This window comes from Centruroides sculpturatus, unplaced genomic scaffold, assembly GCF_000671375.1.
Source record: "Centruroides sculpturatus isolate CEXI.00-Female unplaced genomic scaffold, Cexi_2.0 scaffold522, whole genome shotgun sequence".
In the NCBI taxonomy this organism is placed as follows: Eukaryota; Metazoa; Arthropoda; class Arachnida; order Scorpiones; family Buthidae; genus Centruroides; species Centruroides sculpturatus.
This window is the reverse complement of record NW_019384746.1, coordinates 202,389-218,345: the sequence shown is the minus strand read 5'-3', so window position 1 is coordinate 218,345 and position 15,957 is coordinate 202,389. Positions and strand designations below refer to the sequence as shown.

Sequence of the window (15,957 nt, the reverse complement as noted above, 5' to 3'; positions counted from 1 at the left end):
CGTTGAATAAGAAATGTTTCTTTCACAAGAAATGTATAAAATTACAGTACTGTATTAGACTTACGGTACCTAATTTACATACTGTACAGACGATAGCTCGCCTAAACTCTCCATAGCGTGGCGCTAGACGGTGGAAACTATACATATAATTATAATAAAGTTAAAATAAATTAAGTTAATATATAATTATATATACAGTACCTAATTTCAGTACCTAATATACAGTATTATATATATAATTAATATATAATTATATGTACAGTACCTAATTTATATATAATTTATATGTAATACTGTACAGACGATAGTTAAACTCAACTTACCCGCCTAAACTCTCTGTAGCATGGCGCTAGATGGCGGAAAATAGTTTGGCTGCTCGTCCGTGATGACGAGTTGGCGATGACGCTTTACCGCGTCCCTTTTAGCATCTTTGTACGAATACTGACGCAATTTTTTTGCCACGTCATAGGAATCTACGTTATTGGAACCTGCGTTATAGGGGGGGTCTACTGTAGTGCCATCTTCATCCAATGAGTATTTGTGAATAGATTTTCCATATAATTATTAAATAGAGAACTACTGGTATCTGTGTTACTAAATATATAGTTTGCATTGCAGATGAATATATATATATATATATGTCTTATTGACTGAGATCGTGCATTTTAGTGTCCATGAAATTGAAGTTAACAAATACAGTACTAGTGCTAAATCAAAGTTTGACTGTATTTGTAAATCTATATGTTTAAATTCAAAATTTGAATTATATTAATAATTTTTATCATTTTATTTTTCTTCAACAGCAAAATAAAAGCTTTGTGCTTTAATATTTATGTATATACTAAAAATAGTTAGTTAATTACTGTTACTTTGGTTTAGTTCAGCTTCTAAATATCTGTATAGTTTCCAAACATTGACTACACTTTACAGCTTAGTACTTCAGATACTTCACTTTACAATACATTTCTAATATGGTGCTTTTCAGTTATATTTATTTTTATTATTTTCAGTGCTTGCCTTGTGCTTGAGGATTTTATTTATTATTTTTTCTTTTGCATTAATTGTTTAGACCTAGTGCTTGTACTTAATAAATAATAGTATAAATATGTTGTAAGCCTTATATATGCATTAGCAAGTGAAAAGAGAAGCTGTTTCTCTTTTTAAAGTGATATTTGCTTTATGGCAGTGGCTTGGAACTTAACTTACCATATTGTGATATATGCCTGTATTATAATTCTAATTGATGTAATTTTAAACATTTGAATTTAAGTTTTAATGACAATAAAGATACCTGAATGTATGATGCGTGCACAAATATACAAAATATTTTTTTTAAATGACTAATAAGTTAGAACAAATATTAATTTTAAAAGTTTTCATGGTAATACAAGATTGTTTAAATTTAATATTAAAAGGTCATAAATATTATTTATAAGTACTCTATATGATTGTACTGGAATAATTAATTAGAATTTAATTGAAATTAAATTAATATGAATTTTACTTAGTAAAAAATACTGTATATTTACAATTGGTAATTAAAAATATGTTAATAAATTTTTTATCTTAATTAATTAATTTTTAATAAATATTGTAAAACTATTTCTTGTAACCAGAATGGTTCGTACTCAATTAGAAGAAGAAGTAGAAATAGAAGGAACTGGAGGACAAATAGAACCTATGATTACTATTGAAGAAGAGGAAGATGTTTTTTTATTTTGGGATAATGGAATGAAAGGTAAAAGTATTAGAGAACTTGCTGCTGGTAGTCTTGAAGATAATAAAGAAGATAAAAACATTTTGGAATATTATAGGTATATAAAACATTTCAGCAATTCTTAAATGTAACTTTTAGAAGAAACCAATAATTTTTGATCTTTTATTTTAAAGGCATCAACTGGATCTTTTCTCTGGAATGTGTTTGGATAGACAATATCTTGCTATAAATAATCTCTCTCCTCATCTTGATATTGACCTTATACAAAAGTAAGTTTATGCATTTAGTTACTTCTAATTTGAATTTCAAATATTATTCATTTAAACTCTGAATTGGGTTTTTATATTAATTGTAATTGTGTAAAATATGGACACAGGATTTCATCCTAACAGAAAACTATATGATGTTTTTGTCAAAAATGTGCAAAATAATTAATAAATATACTATTTTTTTAAATACTATATGCATTTTTGCTCTTAACACTTATAAAAAATTCATTTTGTATCATTTATGAAATATTTAATACTGCTCTTAAAATATCAATTAATATTTATAGTATTAATGTAAATTTTATTTAAATATCTTAAACTTAATAACATTCCTCAGCTGTACTTAATATTATTTATATTAAGTATAGGTGATGTCATGTAACATTTTTCAGCTTTATTTAAGCTGAAAAATGTTATATGACCTTTTTGACAGTAATTTGCAGAATATGTTCACTTACTAATAGAAAGTGTTGGAATTGTTTTTCTAATTGAAAATATTTATAGTTGAAGAACACTAGAACAATTAATGTAACAAGTTACTAGAATTATATAAAAATCAATAACTTTATCTGTGATTTTATGCTTTTTATATTTTTTTTCTAATTGATTAATACCTAAATACTATAAATATTGCTACTGCCAATTAATTTAATTGATAGTAAAATGAATTTCCAATAATTTAACATCTTATTTAATTTCATTAAATAATAAATGTCAAAGATTAAGTGAATTGATGATAAAAAAAAAAAAACAGAAAAGGAAATGAATAGATTAGATTGTGAAGTTTAAGTGATATCTGAATTGAGCTAATAAATTTATACATAATTAGATAGTTTTTTCTAGAACTGTTAACTAATTGCATTAACATAAATTTTTATTAAATGAATGGTTAATGTTTGTATGGAAAAAATTGGTTTAGAATGATGCAATTTGAACATTCATTAAACTACAATGGTCTGATAATGGAATGACAAGTATTTAAAAAATGTTAACCATTTATTTAATAAAAATTCAACTGAAATATAATTTGAAATTCTGTGTTTCTCAAAGAATGTGTGATTGTCTCAAATTGATTCTTGTGTCTTTTACATGTGTGCTGTTGATTTGGCATTAAAATCTACATTTATACTTAAAATTTATTAGTCTTCTTTATTCATTCTTAATTCTTTATGAGCTTTCAGATAGTGTCACAATTTCATTTTAAATATTAATACTTCATGTTGTTGTCTTGGCTATATATTTTTGTTTTGACTGAATTTAATGACAAAATTGAAATCTGTTGTTTTAACTCAGTGGTTTCCAAAGTAGGTGGTAAGTAAATCTAGGGAGATGAAAAGGAGCATGTGGGCAGTAGGGAGCACTAGAGGTGGTTACTAAATGGTGACCATAAGTGAGGATTGGGGTCATCAGTGACAATCTTTTCCTTTCCTCCGTTAAAATGAGTAAGAAGAAATATTGTGTTTAAAGGTTTCCAGATATGGAGAACAACAAGATACGGTAAGGACACAGTGTGAGGTCCATACAAAGGTTTTTCTAAGAATATTTCCAAGCCTTTCTCACTCAAAGGAAAATGGATTAGGGGAGTTTGGTATAAGTTTATGGAACCAAGGAGACGGTGACTCAAAAATGTTTGGGAATCAGTTTTAACTTATGAAACTACATTTTCAAATAAAGATAAATTTTTCTGCCAATAGAGTTAAACAGAGTTGTAAATATTTTTTTTTTTAATTTTAATATGAAATAGTTAATAAGTCTAAAAATATGATTATTGTGTCTTCTAAAAGATTAACCTAATATTAATTGTAAATATTAAGTAAAGAGTTAAGTTAAAAATCAAATTAAAATATGAAATAATTAATTTAAATAAATTTATTAATAATTTCATTTTTCAATCACAAGATGTATGGCTGACGAAACCTTACCTTTTGATCTGCGTGCTGCATTCTGCCGTTTAATGTTACATATGCATGTAGATAGAGATCCACAAGAACAAATAACACCAGTGAAGTATGCTCGACTTTGGTCGGATATTCCAAGTAAATTATCCATTCAAGAGTGAGTAATTTCTTAAATTATTTTAAATTAAATATCAAACTTTTTCAATAATAACAAGAAACTCTGATATTAATATATTTAAAGATATATTAATTAAAAAATTATTTTATATCTACAATTAAATCATTCTATTAGATATCTATTCAAAAGACATTTATTATTTTAATTATAAATAATATAGATTCATTAATTAAGGCAGTATATTTTTGTAGTATGTTTTCAATAAATTTTGGTTCTTTTTATTTAACCTATGGGTAATCTATTTTTTTTTATCATAATTATTTTTATCATTATTATTTTATGTCATATGGATTTAATTTTTTTTTTAAATTTCAAATATAGTCTGATTAAAATTAGTTAATCATTTAGTTAGGAAATGTTATATGCTATGGAACATACATGACCTGGCAAAATTCTGCTATCAAACATCAAACATTATTTTGGTCTAAAAAGTGGTTTAAATTTTTTTGAACATTTCTTGGTTACTTTTAGGAAAAAATATCCAGCAACAAATTGTGTAACTCTCCCAGCAAGAGTTAAAAACTGTGTGCATCTATTATGAGACTATTTTTAAAAGTTTTTATATTATTAATTATTATAAAATGGAAAAAACTTGATTTTGAAACTAGAGATGAGTTTCATAAAAAATTGTAAGTGCTAATAATGAGTAAAATCTTCATTAAGTTTGTTTCCACTAGAAATATGACACATGACTCTTCTTTATCTCTCCACCCTTGACCATTAATAATCACCAAAATTTAATAGCATCAATTCCCTAATACACAAACCTTTCTAGAAATTTCAGAAATTCTCAACAAAAGGCATAGAAGTTAAACTTCAAAGCGGATCATTTTTTGACTGATACCATACTTTCCCTCTGTTATATATAACATCCTGGAAAGTAAAAATAAATTTTGAATATCTGACAGTGGTTTGTGTTTGTCTAGTAGATAGATTTTTGGAGTACAAAATTATGAACTACAGATTAAATTGCATTGAAGTTATTTATTTTTGTATTTTTTGTTTACTTTTGCTTTTTAATTTTTATTAATTTAAAATAGAAAATAACAATTTTTAAATATAACAGCTATCATGTTATTAGAAAAACATAAGGATAGATTCTTCACAACTACTTCTGTTTTAAGTTTTTCCTCCTTATGAGAAAAGATTAAAGAAGAAAATGCTATGAAAAATTTTCAAAGATGGGCAAAAACTAAATGAGACAGATTTATACTATTTACTTTATCTGATATCTTTACAATAGGTTACTTATTTATAAAGTTAATCTGATAAAAGTTGATCAGTAATTATTAGATTTTACAACCAAACTTTGCTGCCTTATTTCCTGAAATTACATTTGGTTGATCTAAAACTTCTTATTTTCAAATTGTTATTTAAAATTGTTAAGATGTTAAATTTCATTNCTGAATAAAGAATATATTATTTCTTCATATTTAGGTGGTGAAACTTGCTCGAGAATTGATCTATTTTGGTTTTTATAGTTTTAGTGATCTTCTAAGACTTACTAAAACATTATTAAGCATATTGGATTGTGTACCAGAATCAAGCTTTTTAAATGGAAAAATGTCAGCAGGAGAATTGGATGGTATGTTAATTATTAAATATTGGTTATATTCATTTTACCATTAATTAATCTTTATGAACATTATTATTATTATATCAAAGTTTTTAAATATAAATATAGTTTAATTTCTTTTCATATTTAATAGAATTAATTTTTCAATAGGAAATGATAGAAAGGCTGTTTATCTTCATTTACATAAAATGCAAATGTTATTTATCTGTAATTTTTAAATAAAGATTTGTCTTTTACATTTTTAAAATAAGTTCAGTAATTAAAAATTAGTTTTTAATTTTTTTTTTTTTTTGTTTTTAAAATATCTAACAAAATTTTAAAATTGAGTGTATATTGGTATCATAAACACATTTTAAATTATTGAAGTAAATAAAATTTTTTTATAGCTATGATTCCAATAAACATCCAGATCCAAACAAAGAAGCAGTTAGACGAAAATTTACTCCAACTATTACTTTTGTAGAAGATTACCTTTGTAATGTTGTGGGTCACATGTGGTCTTTTGCTGACCATGAACAAAATAAACTAACTTATGAGGTAAGTTAATTGTATTAATTTTATATTTATTAAAAATGTTTTACATAAAATAATTTGGCAGATTACTGATAACATAACAAAAAAAAAATGTTTGACATCCCATTATTTTGAAGCTTTATTCTTTCATCTTAAGTCAAATCGGCATCATTTTATAAATTAAATATATTTTAAATTGGCAATTAAAATTATATTTTCAAAATCTGGTTCTATGGTTTAGTGAAAATGTTTGAACATACTAATTTGTGTCTAAATTTGAATTTAAAGACTTTTAATGGCATGTTTTATATTCCAGAAGTTTTGTTCAAAAACAAATTTCTTTTGTTTCAAGATTAGAAAGTGTGAAGATGATGCCTAAGCACAGTATTAAAAACATTAATCTGTAAATATTGTAAATTTGATTTTGGAATTGAAAATTTGATTTTCTTTTTAAATGAACTTTTTGATATGATCTATAAAATAATAAGTGATGCCAATGTAATTATATTCAATACAAATGTAAAGGAGAGAGAATTAGATAATATTTAGGAAAATTGTGTCAAAAATTGCATGATGACACAATTTTGCAACATTTAAAAATGTTGAAAAAAATAAAATTATTTTGGATAACTTTTTATCAGGCTTTTATGATATAAGAATTATGATATATTCATTTGAATGGAAAATAATTGATTATTTAATTGTCAGAATCATTCACTTACTAATAAACATTCCTTCAACTTTGTCATCTACATTGATAATGAATCATTAATTTGAACTGTTACTTCAGGTAAAAAACAGAAGTGATGCATTCAAATTGTTTGTTATGGATGTAGACACAGAGGTTAAGTGTTTAAAGAGTGTTGATTGCTCTATTAGTTTTGTAGTTTGTTGTTTGATTCATTTACAATGTTCCAATTCACTGTCAAATTTAAAGCATTGATCATTGTGTTAACTGTTAGTTTTGGAGTTGGAATTTTTTGTGGATTCTCACTACACTCTTATATATTGTAAAATTCATTTTATTGTAAAAAGTAAGTAGATTTCTCTCTTTTTTTGAGTAAATTTTTGTTTATATTAACTTTATAGTATTGTTTTATTATTATGTTTTTTATTATTTTATAATATTTCAAAATAATATTTATACATTTAATTTAAACTTTTATTCAATTCTATAACATTTGGAATTCATATTCTGTTTTTAAGAATTCTGTATAAATTTCAGCTGTCTAAAACTGCTAAAAATATTTCTTGAAAAAACAAATTTGGATACCCAAAAAAGCTGTCTGGATTTCTGAAGAGTGGTTCAACTTCTATCCAGGATTTCAGTAATGGTAATGGAACTGTGTGTGTTACATGGTCCCAATTTATTTATATTTTTCTAGGTACTCCCCTCCACACACTGACACTTCTCCAATCATTTTGGCAATGATGCTATGCTTGCAGAATAGAAGTATTTTGATTGATGTCAGAGCAACTGCATGACAAACTTTCTGACTTCAGGGTTCTTCATGCAGTGGCTCTTGTTTTCCAAGACTTCCTTTAAAGAGTGAAACAGGTAATAATCAAATGGTGACAGATCCAGACTGTAGGCTAGGTGTTCCAGAATTTTTTAAATCAAGTTCATTGATTGCTTTCACCATGTGCAAGGCCATGTTTCACTTCTATTTGACAGGCATATCATCATTGCCAAAATGATGGGAGAAGTGTCAATATAAGGAAGGGAAATATCTGAGGAAAAAATACATAAATTGGGACTATATAACAGACACAGCTCCATCACCATTACTGAAATTTTGGATAGAAATTGAACTGCTCTAGTATTTTGTACAAAATGATGCAATTATTTACATTTCAGATTGAGTAATTATGTTGAATATAATTGTATATATTCAAAAAAGCATTTTGAATATATACAAGCAGTATAAATGCTTTTTTTAAAGCATTTTGTTTTTATTTGGAATAAATGATTATGTAGGATTTTGAATATATTTTTCTATGGAAATAAATACAAGCTTAATTCTTTAGATTTAAGTAAGTTCTTATTTCTTGTAAAATATATGATTACAGAAATAATAATGCATTAATTTCATAAAACTAAAAATTATAATTTATATATTAGGTACCTGATAAAAGAATATATTATTTCTTCATATTTAGGTGGTGAAACTTGCTCGAGAATTGATCTATTTTGGTTTTTATAGTTTTAGTGATCTTCTAAGACTTACTAAAACATTATTAAGCATATTGGATTGTGTACCAGAATCAAGCTTTTTAAATGGAAAAATGTCAGCAGGAGAATTGGATGGTATGTTAATTATTAAATATTGGTTATATTCATTTTACCATTAATTAATCTTTATGAACATTATTATTATTATATCAAAGTTTTTAAATATAAATATAGTTTAATTTCTTTTCATATTTAATAGAATTAATTTTTCAATAGGAAATGATAGAATCAAATTAAAGATTATCAAAATTTTTATCCTTTGGATGTATAAAAATATATTCTTATATTAAATAGATTGAATTAATCATAAGACACAATATGTTTGCATTTTTATACATTCTTATGTTGAAACTTTATACAGTGGTACCTCATATATTGTATGTTCCAAAGTTTGAATGCTAAATTCAGACTCAGAATTCAAAAAGTACTTCTATGTTTGAACTGTGTTCACAGAGAAAAAATATGCTCACTGCATAAACGCCATTTATCGTACAACCAAGTTGTCTTTCATTCTTGCTCTCACTGTGAAAGCATCTCAAGTTATGCTCATGTATTTTTAGTGCTTTTTTGCTTTATTTTTGATATATTTAATCATACCTATTAACCATGCATTCAAGATTAATGTGAAAGCAACAAAGCTTAAGGAAAATATTGAAGTATTAATGATTGAGGTGTAAAAGGCAAATCATGAAGCATGAAAGTAGTACATGTGTGGTGGATCTGGTAGCACTGTTTAAGATGCCAAACTTGACTGCATGCACCATTCTTAAGAACAAGGAAGCAATAAAAGTGGCAAATGTGGCTAAAGGTGTGACAATACAGACTTCAGGAGATTGCATGTTATTGTAAACATGGAAAAACTTCTCCTAGTGTGGATAAATGAAAAGCAATTGGCTGGTGTTATCATCTCTGAGAGGATTATTTGTGAGAAAGCCAAGCAACTGCCTAGTGAGTTGTCCTTAAGAAACTGGACATCATCACTCCTAACTAAAATACAGGAAATGCAATTTTCATTTTATTATACAGAATTTATATGTTTTATTTATTTATTGTTTCCATGTTTTAATTTGTTATCTAGGGATTTAATTGTGTTATTTTTACTTTAAGTTTGTGTATTTGCTGTTTACGTTTATCAAAATGGACACTTTTTTGGGTCTAGAATGGATTAATTCATGTTCCATTATTTATAATTGGAAAAATTGATTTCGACTTTGAATATTTTAGAGTTTGAACAGCCTCCTGGAACAAATTAAATTTGAAGCATGAGGCACCACTGTATTTTATATTTGCTGAATATTTTTATTTAATTTAATATTACAAAGTAATTATTTCATTCTTGAAAATATTAAGATATTACATCTTAAAGCTTAAAAATATTTTGAATTATTTTACCAAGAGCTGGTTGCACAAGTTTTAATCCCAAGATTAAATGCACTTTAATCAATGGAATTAACCTTGACACATTGCACAAGTGTCAATTTTTACAATGAATTGTTAACTAAGTTAATTGGCTTAAGATGCAATTAACTTAGTTGACAGCATTAACCCTGTTTATGCTAATTCTGACAGAATATTTTAAAAAGATTAAATCCTGAAATGCTGTACATAGTTACAGTGGTTATAAATTCCAAGAATCAATTTTGATTTAAAAAGTAATGGATTTATTTTAATTGTCAGAATTAAGTGAATTTTATTTTATATAACATAACAATAAATCATTTCTCATTGTAAAATTTATATACTTAAATATTATATCAATAGATAGTATGATAGTATCTACCAAATCTGTTAACCAAGGTATCAAAATCATATAGCAAAAGCCCAAGAATGTATGAAAGCAGGGGACAACCCTTACTATGCTAGAATCTACAGACAGATACAATATCTGATGAGAATATTTTTCTCACTGATTCCTTTAATAATGTGATACATTTAGTATAAGAAAGGAATCCTTCTTACATGTTATCACTAAAACATAATTAATCCAGGCAGTGGCAGTCTTTATTTTGTTTTTACAAATGCATCAGAAATCTATTTTGTCCTATCATATGCCATTTGGGATTCTCCAACATGACAGGTAGACAGGGAGAGACCCTGCATGTAGAAACACAGTTAACTATTTACAGTGATCAAAAGTGAGTTGTTAATTGGTTTTATTTAACTTAAGTTTGTTCAAGTCATCATCAAAACAGCAATTAACATACAAAAAATTGTACAGTAGAGCATCAGTTATCTGAAAAATCAGTTAACCAAAATTGACTTCAGAGAGTACTAATTACAGAAATTGAAGTATTTACATAACAATTGTCAGAAATCTTCTGTAAGCCCACTTTTGAGCTATTTCATTATCAACACTAGTGTTAGGTTTTATTTATCACAGTACAAATAAAAAAAATGATTAATTTTTATGCTTTGATCATTTCTTACTATTCTACTAGAATTAAATACCTTAAATAAAGTAAAAGTATTAATTTTATCTTTTTATTAATTCCCTACCAAGTATGTTAAGTTATCCAAAATTTTCCTGCTCCAATTATTTCAGATAATCAATACACTATTGTATTTGTTTATTATTGCTATTTGTATTTAGAATATACATAGTTTAAAATTAAATTTTAAAAAATTTTGAACATATAAAAACAAAGACTTAATGATTGTAAATACACGAATTCACCATATACAAATAATGCAACCCCTGTGTACTTATTATTCGAGGACCAGCATGCTAGTAAATAATATAAATTCAATGTGTGTTAGTGTTGCCATGCTCCTCATACAAGTAACATCAGGCATATGATAATGTGTTACTGTCCTTAAAATTGATGCACTTCACCCATCAGGACAGTCTTGTATATTTCTAGGGCCTCCAGAGCCCTAATATGGTCAGTATGAAAGGCCTGTTTTATTATCCTGGTGTTAGGAAGGTCCACGCAAACTTCTGGGTTGGTGGCATATGTGGCAGATCCTGAACAACAAAGTAGAAGTTTTAGTGATATATGCTACTATTTTAATCAATGTGTGGTTCCATTCCTCATTTTTGGTTGTGCCAATCACAAATTTCAGATGTTGTGTATTGCCAATCATGCAAGCTGTTTCCAAATATTCAGTGTTATTCTGGACTATGAGATTGCAAAAAGCATTATATATAGTAGTTATAACATGTTATGTAGTCTTTCTTTTAAATTTTCCTAATTGGCTGCAATTTGGAAAAATTGTAGACCTATAAATTCCCACTGTTGTCTGTCTTCTCTTAATCTTGAGAACAAAGTTAGATAGATGAAAGACAAGACCAGATATGGAAATCTTAGGGGCAGGAGGCCCCAATTAACTATATATAAACTTCTGGTGCAAACTGGAAGTCATGTTATTTCAGTTCAAAAATTTTTCCCCAAAGGATGTTAGAAAGATGACCAGCACAGCTCTGTTGTTAAAGGAAAAGTATGATGTACAGGGGCAAGACACTGCTAATTTAAGGTGCAGAGCACATATTTTAAATTAAATAAATTAAAAATATAATTAAAAATTGTAATCTGGTATTGTGAAGATGTCACAATAAATAACTGCTCAATGACTAATTTTTTTAATATGTTATTTTTTTATATTTTTTTTTTGTACTTTTTATAACAAAACATAAGTGTATTTTTATCTTTGTTACTTATCATGTAGATCAGAAGTTGACATCCTTTTACGATTGCAGCCAAAATAAAATAATGTAATGTTGTTGTAAAATAAAGCATGTCAGCTTTATTTTACAAAAAAAAATTTTTGCATAATTTTCTAAGATTCAAGGAAAACAACTGTATCTAGATATCAAATAACTTGTTCTAACAAAATGTTTTTAAAACATTTTAAAACTATAGAAATAAATTAATACTTTTATTTTATGATTATTAATAGTTATTAATACAAATCAACTTTCTCATAATTCCCTTTCCCATTTCCCATAAATTTGAAAAAAAAGAATATTAATGATAAACAGTTAAGATAAATATTAATATTAATTATTGATAAACAGTTTCATGTTACTGTTTTTATTGTATTATCAGAGAGCTTGTTAAAGTCATTACTCTTTTTATTTTCATTTGATAATGATTAATATTGGTTTCTTGAAGATGTTTTAAAGCAAACAATGATTAACAATGAAATAAAAGAGAGTTTTCTTCCTTCCTTATGCCTTTCCTTTGTAATTTTTTATTTTATGTTTGATGTTACTTTTCCACATGATTTCACATTATTTTTTCACATTTTCAATATTATGTCTCTACTCTGTAATTGTTAAGACATACAGTAATACTCCAAACTTACGCGATAAGTGGGACCAAGTGATAACCAGTGATAAGTGGGACCAAGTGATAAGTCGAATTCGCATAAGTCAGGGTATAATTTCTCAATTTGTGTAAAATCCAAGTCGGATGTACGTAAGCTAATAAATGTTCTCGTTAACCTTATCTCGTCTTTTGATTCATTCATTGTTACAAGAAATCACCACATAGAGTCTCTCGAGTCTCCATAGATATAACAAATACAGAAATAAATAACACAAAATAGCTATGTGTTGGTTCCGCGCGACACGTCCGAACATGTAAGCCGAACAATAGTGCGGGGGGAATGAGTAATCAAGAGTTGCGTGGCACTCAAACAAAAGACGAATCGACGAGATTTGAAAATCGCGTAACTCCGGGTTCGTGTAAGTCGGGGTAGCGTAAGTCAAGGTATTACTGTATTTGAGCTGCACAATTTGCCAAATCAATTAATTCCACAAAACTATATTTTTTATATAGAAATTGATAATATAAATTATTTTTAAATTATCTCTATACAGTAAAATTTTAATAAACATTGTAGAATGTATGCAACATATAAACTTAGTTATGCAAAAAATTGTAAAAATAATAACAATTATTCCAAGGATACACTAAGGGAGTTAATTGATTTGACCTGTAAATAGCTCATTTGTTAAAAAGTAATTAACAAAAGTATTCTTGGTTTTATTAACAATAATATTTTTAGTTCTATTCAGAAAAAAATTTTGTTTTAATTGAATAAATTGCAAATTGATTAGACCAGGCAAGTTTAAAAGTTAGAAATTGTATTATTATAACTATAAAATTTAATTATTAAAATATAATTATTAATTTCTGTTGTAATATTCTAAATTTCTAATTCTTAGGTGTTAATATATAATATTTGCCATTTCAAAATTTATAATCTCAATACAATAAAACATCTGATTATTTTTTATTCTTACCACATGCATATATTTCTGTTTTCTGTCTATTTTTATTATATGAATACATAACAACATATATAAAAGTATATTGTAGATTTTATAAATTTTAATTCAATTCCTATTTTAAAAAATTTAAGATTATTTAAATTATATGTAAAATAATAGGAGTGAATTTAAATAATATCAATGATTTTTCAGTATTTATTTTGACTATTTGAATGGTTAGTTTCTAAAAGTAATTATTTGTCAGTTATACCAAAGGCATACTATCCTATTTTTACAAGCTGCCTCAAAAGATATGAATGAAAGAAAAGAAGAAGAACCTGATAAGGCTAAAGGTGAGGGGTATTATTACCTCAAAACCACAGAAAGTCACATGCATGGATTTACTTACTAATGAATTACAATGTTTTTATAAAGTTCATTTGAATCACTTTAATTATATTTTTGTTATAAGAGGCATGGTGATGCTTAGAAGTATATTGCATGTATTATGTTATTCAAATTCTGTATATTAAATTGATGCATTGGAACTGTAAATTTTTATTTGAATTCTGTTAATTTTATAAATTTTGTTTATTTTGTAATTGTTACGAATAATATAATTATGTTTAATATAATAGAAAATTAAGTTTGTTATAAATACTAATATTAAGACTTATAATGAAAGCTAAGTGAACTGCCAAATTATTGGGCTATTATATGGTTATATGTAATTAACATAACCTGATAATTTGACAGTTTATTTAGCTTTAATTTGAAAATCAAGTTTTTGAGTTGATGTTCATATATACAGGTATTCCTCGTATAACATGATAATTACGCTCCTAAAAAGTGTTGTGTTATTTGAATCTCTGCTATATGGAACAAAGGACTAATGCAAAACATACGTTTAGGTTCCAGAAGTTAGCAAAAGTATACTATTCTTTTTAATTACTACGAGAATTGTGTTTATTAAAGCAATTGATAACTTATTTCAATCAATAATTAATAAACAATTGCAATTAAAAGTACCATGTTATGCACTAATATTAATTTTAGTTAAACAAGGGTATTTTTTTTTACAAAGTATTGTTGTCGTCATAGCTTTTTTGTTGATCTTGATCAGAAGTATCAGCAACATTTTCATAGTTTTTACTTTTGTCATAAAACATTTTTATGGATGATGAAATAAAAATATGTTATTAATTGAAAATTTGTTGTAGCTGTTGCATTTGTTCAGTCGAGTATCTTGCAACTTTTTTCCAAGAATTTGTGTTTGAATATAAAATTGTTCAAGTACTGAGATACCGCCATATTTCATTCATTTTACAAATGGTTGCTAATCTACGGTTAAAAAAAAAGTTTAATAAAACCTATCTAAAACTATTTAAATAAATTTTACTAAATACAAAGATTAATCTATAAAAATAAAATACAGTGACAGTCTTAAGGGCTAAAGTCTGAAAGAAATGATGACAACACCCAATTGATAGGAAAGTTAGTGCAAGGAAGAAAAATTCTACTATCAGTTTTCATTAAAGTAAACTTGACAAAAAGCACAAAATAATTTGAAAATTTCAAATATTCTAAAATTCATGGGCAAATTTGCGACAACACTCGTGCTTATTTGAATAAAATAAACATTGAATAATGAAGTTTACATTTTAAAATTTTGTATGGAGGATTTCCAAGACTGTGTTAGAGCGAAATGGGAAGTTGTGTTGTACGGGGAATATTCCCAGTTTTCAAATAGAAGTACTGTGTTATACAAGGGATACCTGTACTTATTATTACTATTTATAACAAAGCTGAATGAACGAAAACTATTTGTTTTGAGTGTGAAATTGTTTGAAAATAAATTTATTATAAAAATGTAATAAATTGTATACTTATATTTCAGTTACTTAATTCAGTTCATTTAGTTACTGACTTCAAAAAAATTAATAATGTATTGATTAATAAAAAATTATTAAGTTTAATGAAATCTTAACAATAACTCAGATTGCCTTAAAATTGATATGCAAATTTAAAACTTAAAATAATTATACATTGCTTTGAAATTAAAAGAAAATTCAAACTGCATTTCCAGAGAATGGTATAGTGCAGGGGTCGGCAACCTGCGGCTCACGAGCCACATGCGGCTCTTTGGATGTGAAGCTGCGGCTCTTTAGTTCCATATGCAAATATTATTTATTTTATCAAAAAAAAAAAAAAATTTAAAAATCGTTCTGAATCGATTAACGAGGATTAGGCACTGATTCTATCTCTCAGCCACTTGTACTCGCTTTTCACCGCACCCCTCCCCCGTGACACGCGTCGTCACTGTCGTCAGTCCGTTGGAAGCTCTCGAATGACGCCGTC

The 15,957-nt window shown here is 26.4% G+C and overlaps 1 protein-coding gene across 1 annotated transcript in view; it reads left to right on the top strand.

Annotated features, from left to right (window-relative positions):
• The window catches only part of LOC111628452 (inositol 1,4,5-trisphosphate receptor-like), a 174,488-nt gene that overhangs the window by 62,976 nt on the left and 95,555 nt on the right, over positions 1-15,957 (top strand). The window contains exons 16-21 of the mRNA XM_023372248.1: positions 1,601-1,814; positions 1,891-1,986; positions 3,886-4,041; positions 6,025-6,175; positions 8,312-8,459; positions 13,899-13,952. Coding sequence (XP_023228016.1) covers positions 1,601-1,814; positions 1,891-1,986; positions 3,886-4,041; positions 6,025-6,175; positions 8,312-8,459; positions 13,899-13,952 — 819 coding nt within the window. The remainder of the gene's footprint in view (positions 1-1,600; positions 1,815-1,890; positions 1,987-3,885; positions 4,042-6,024; positions 6,176-8,311; positions 8,460-13,898; positions 13,953-15,957) is intronic.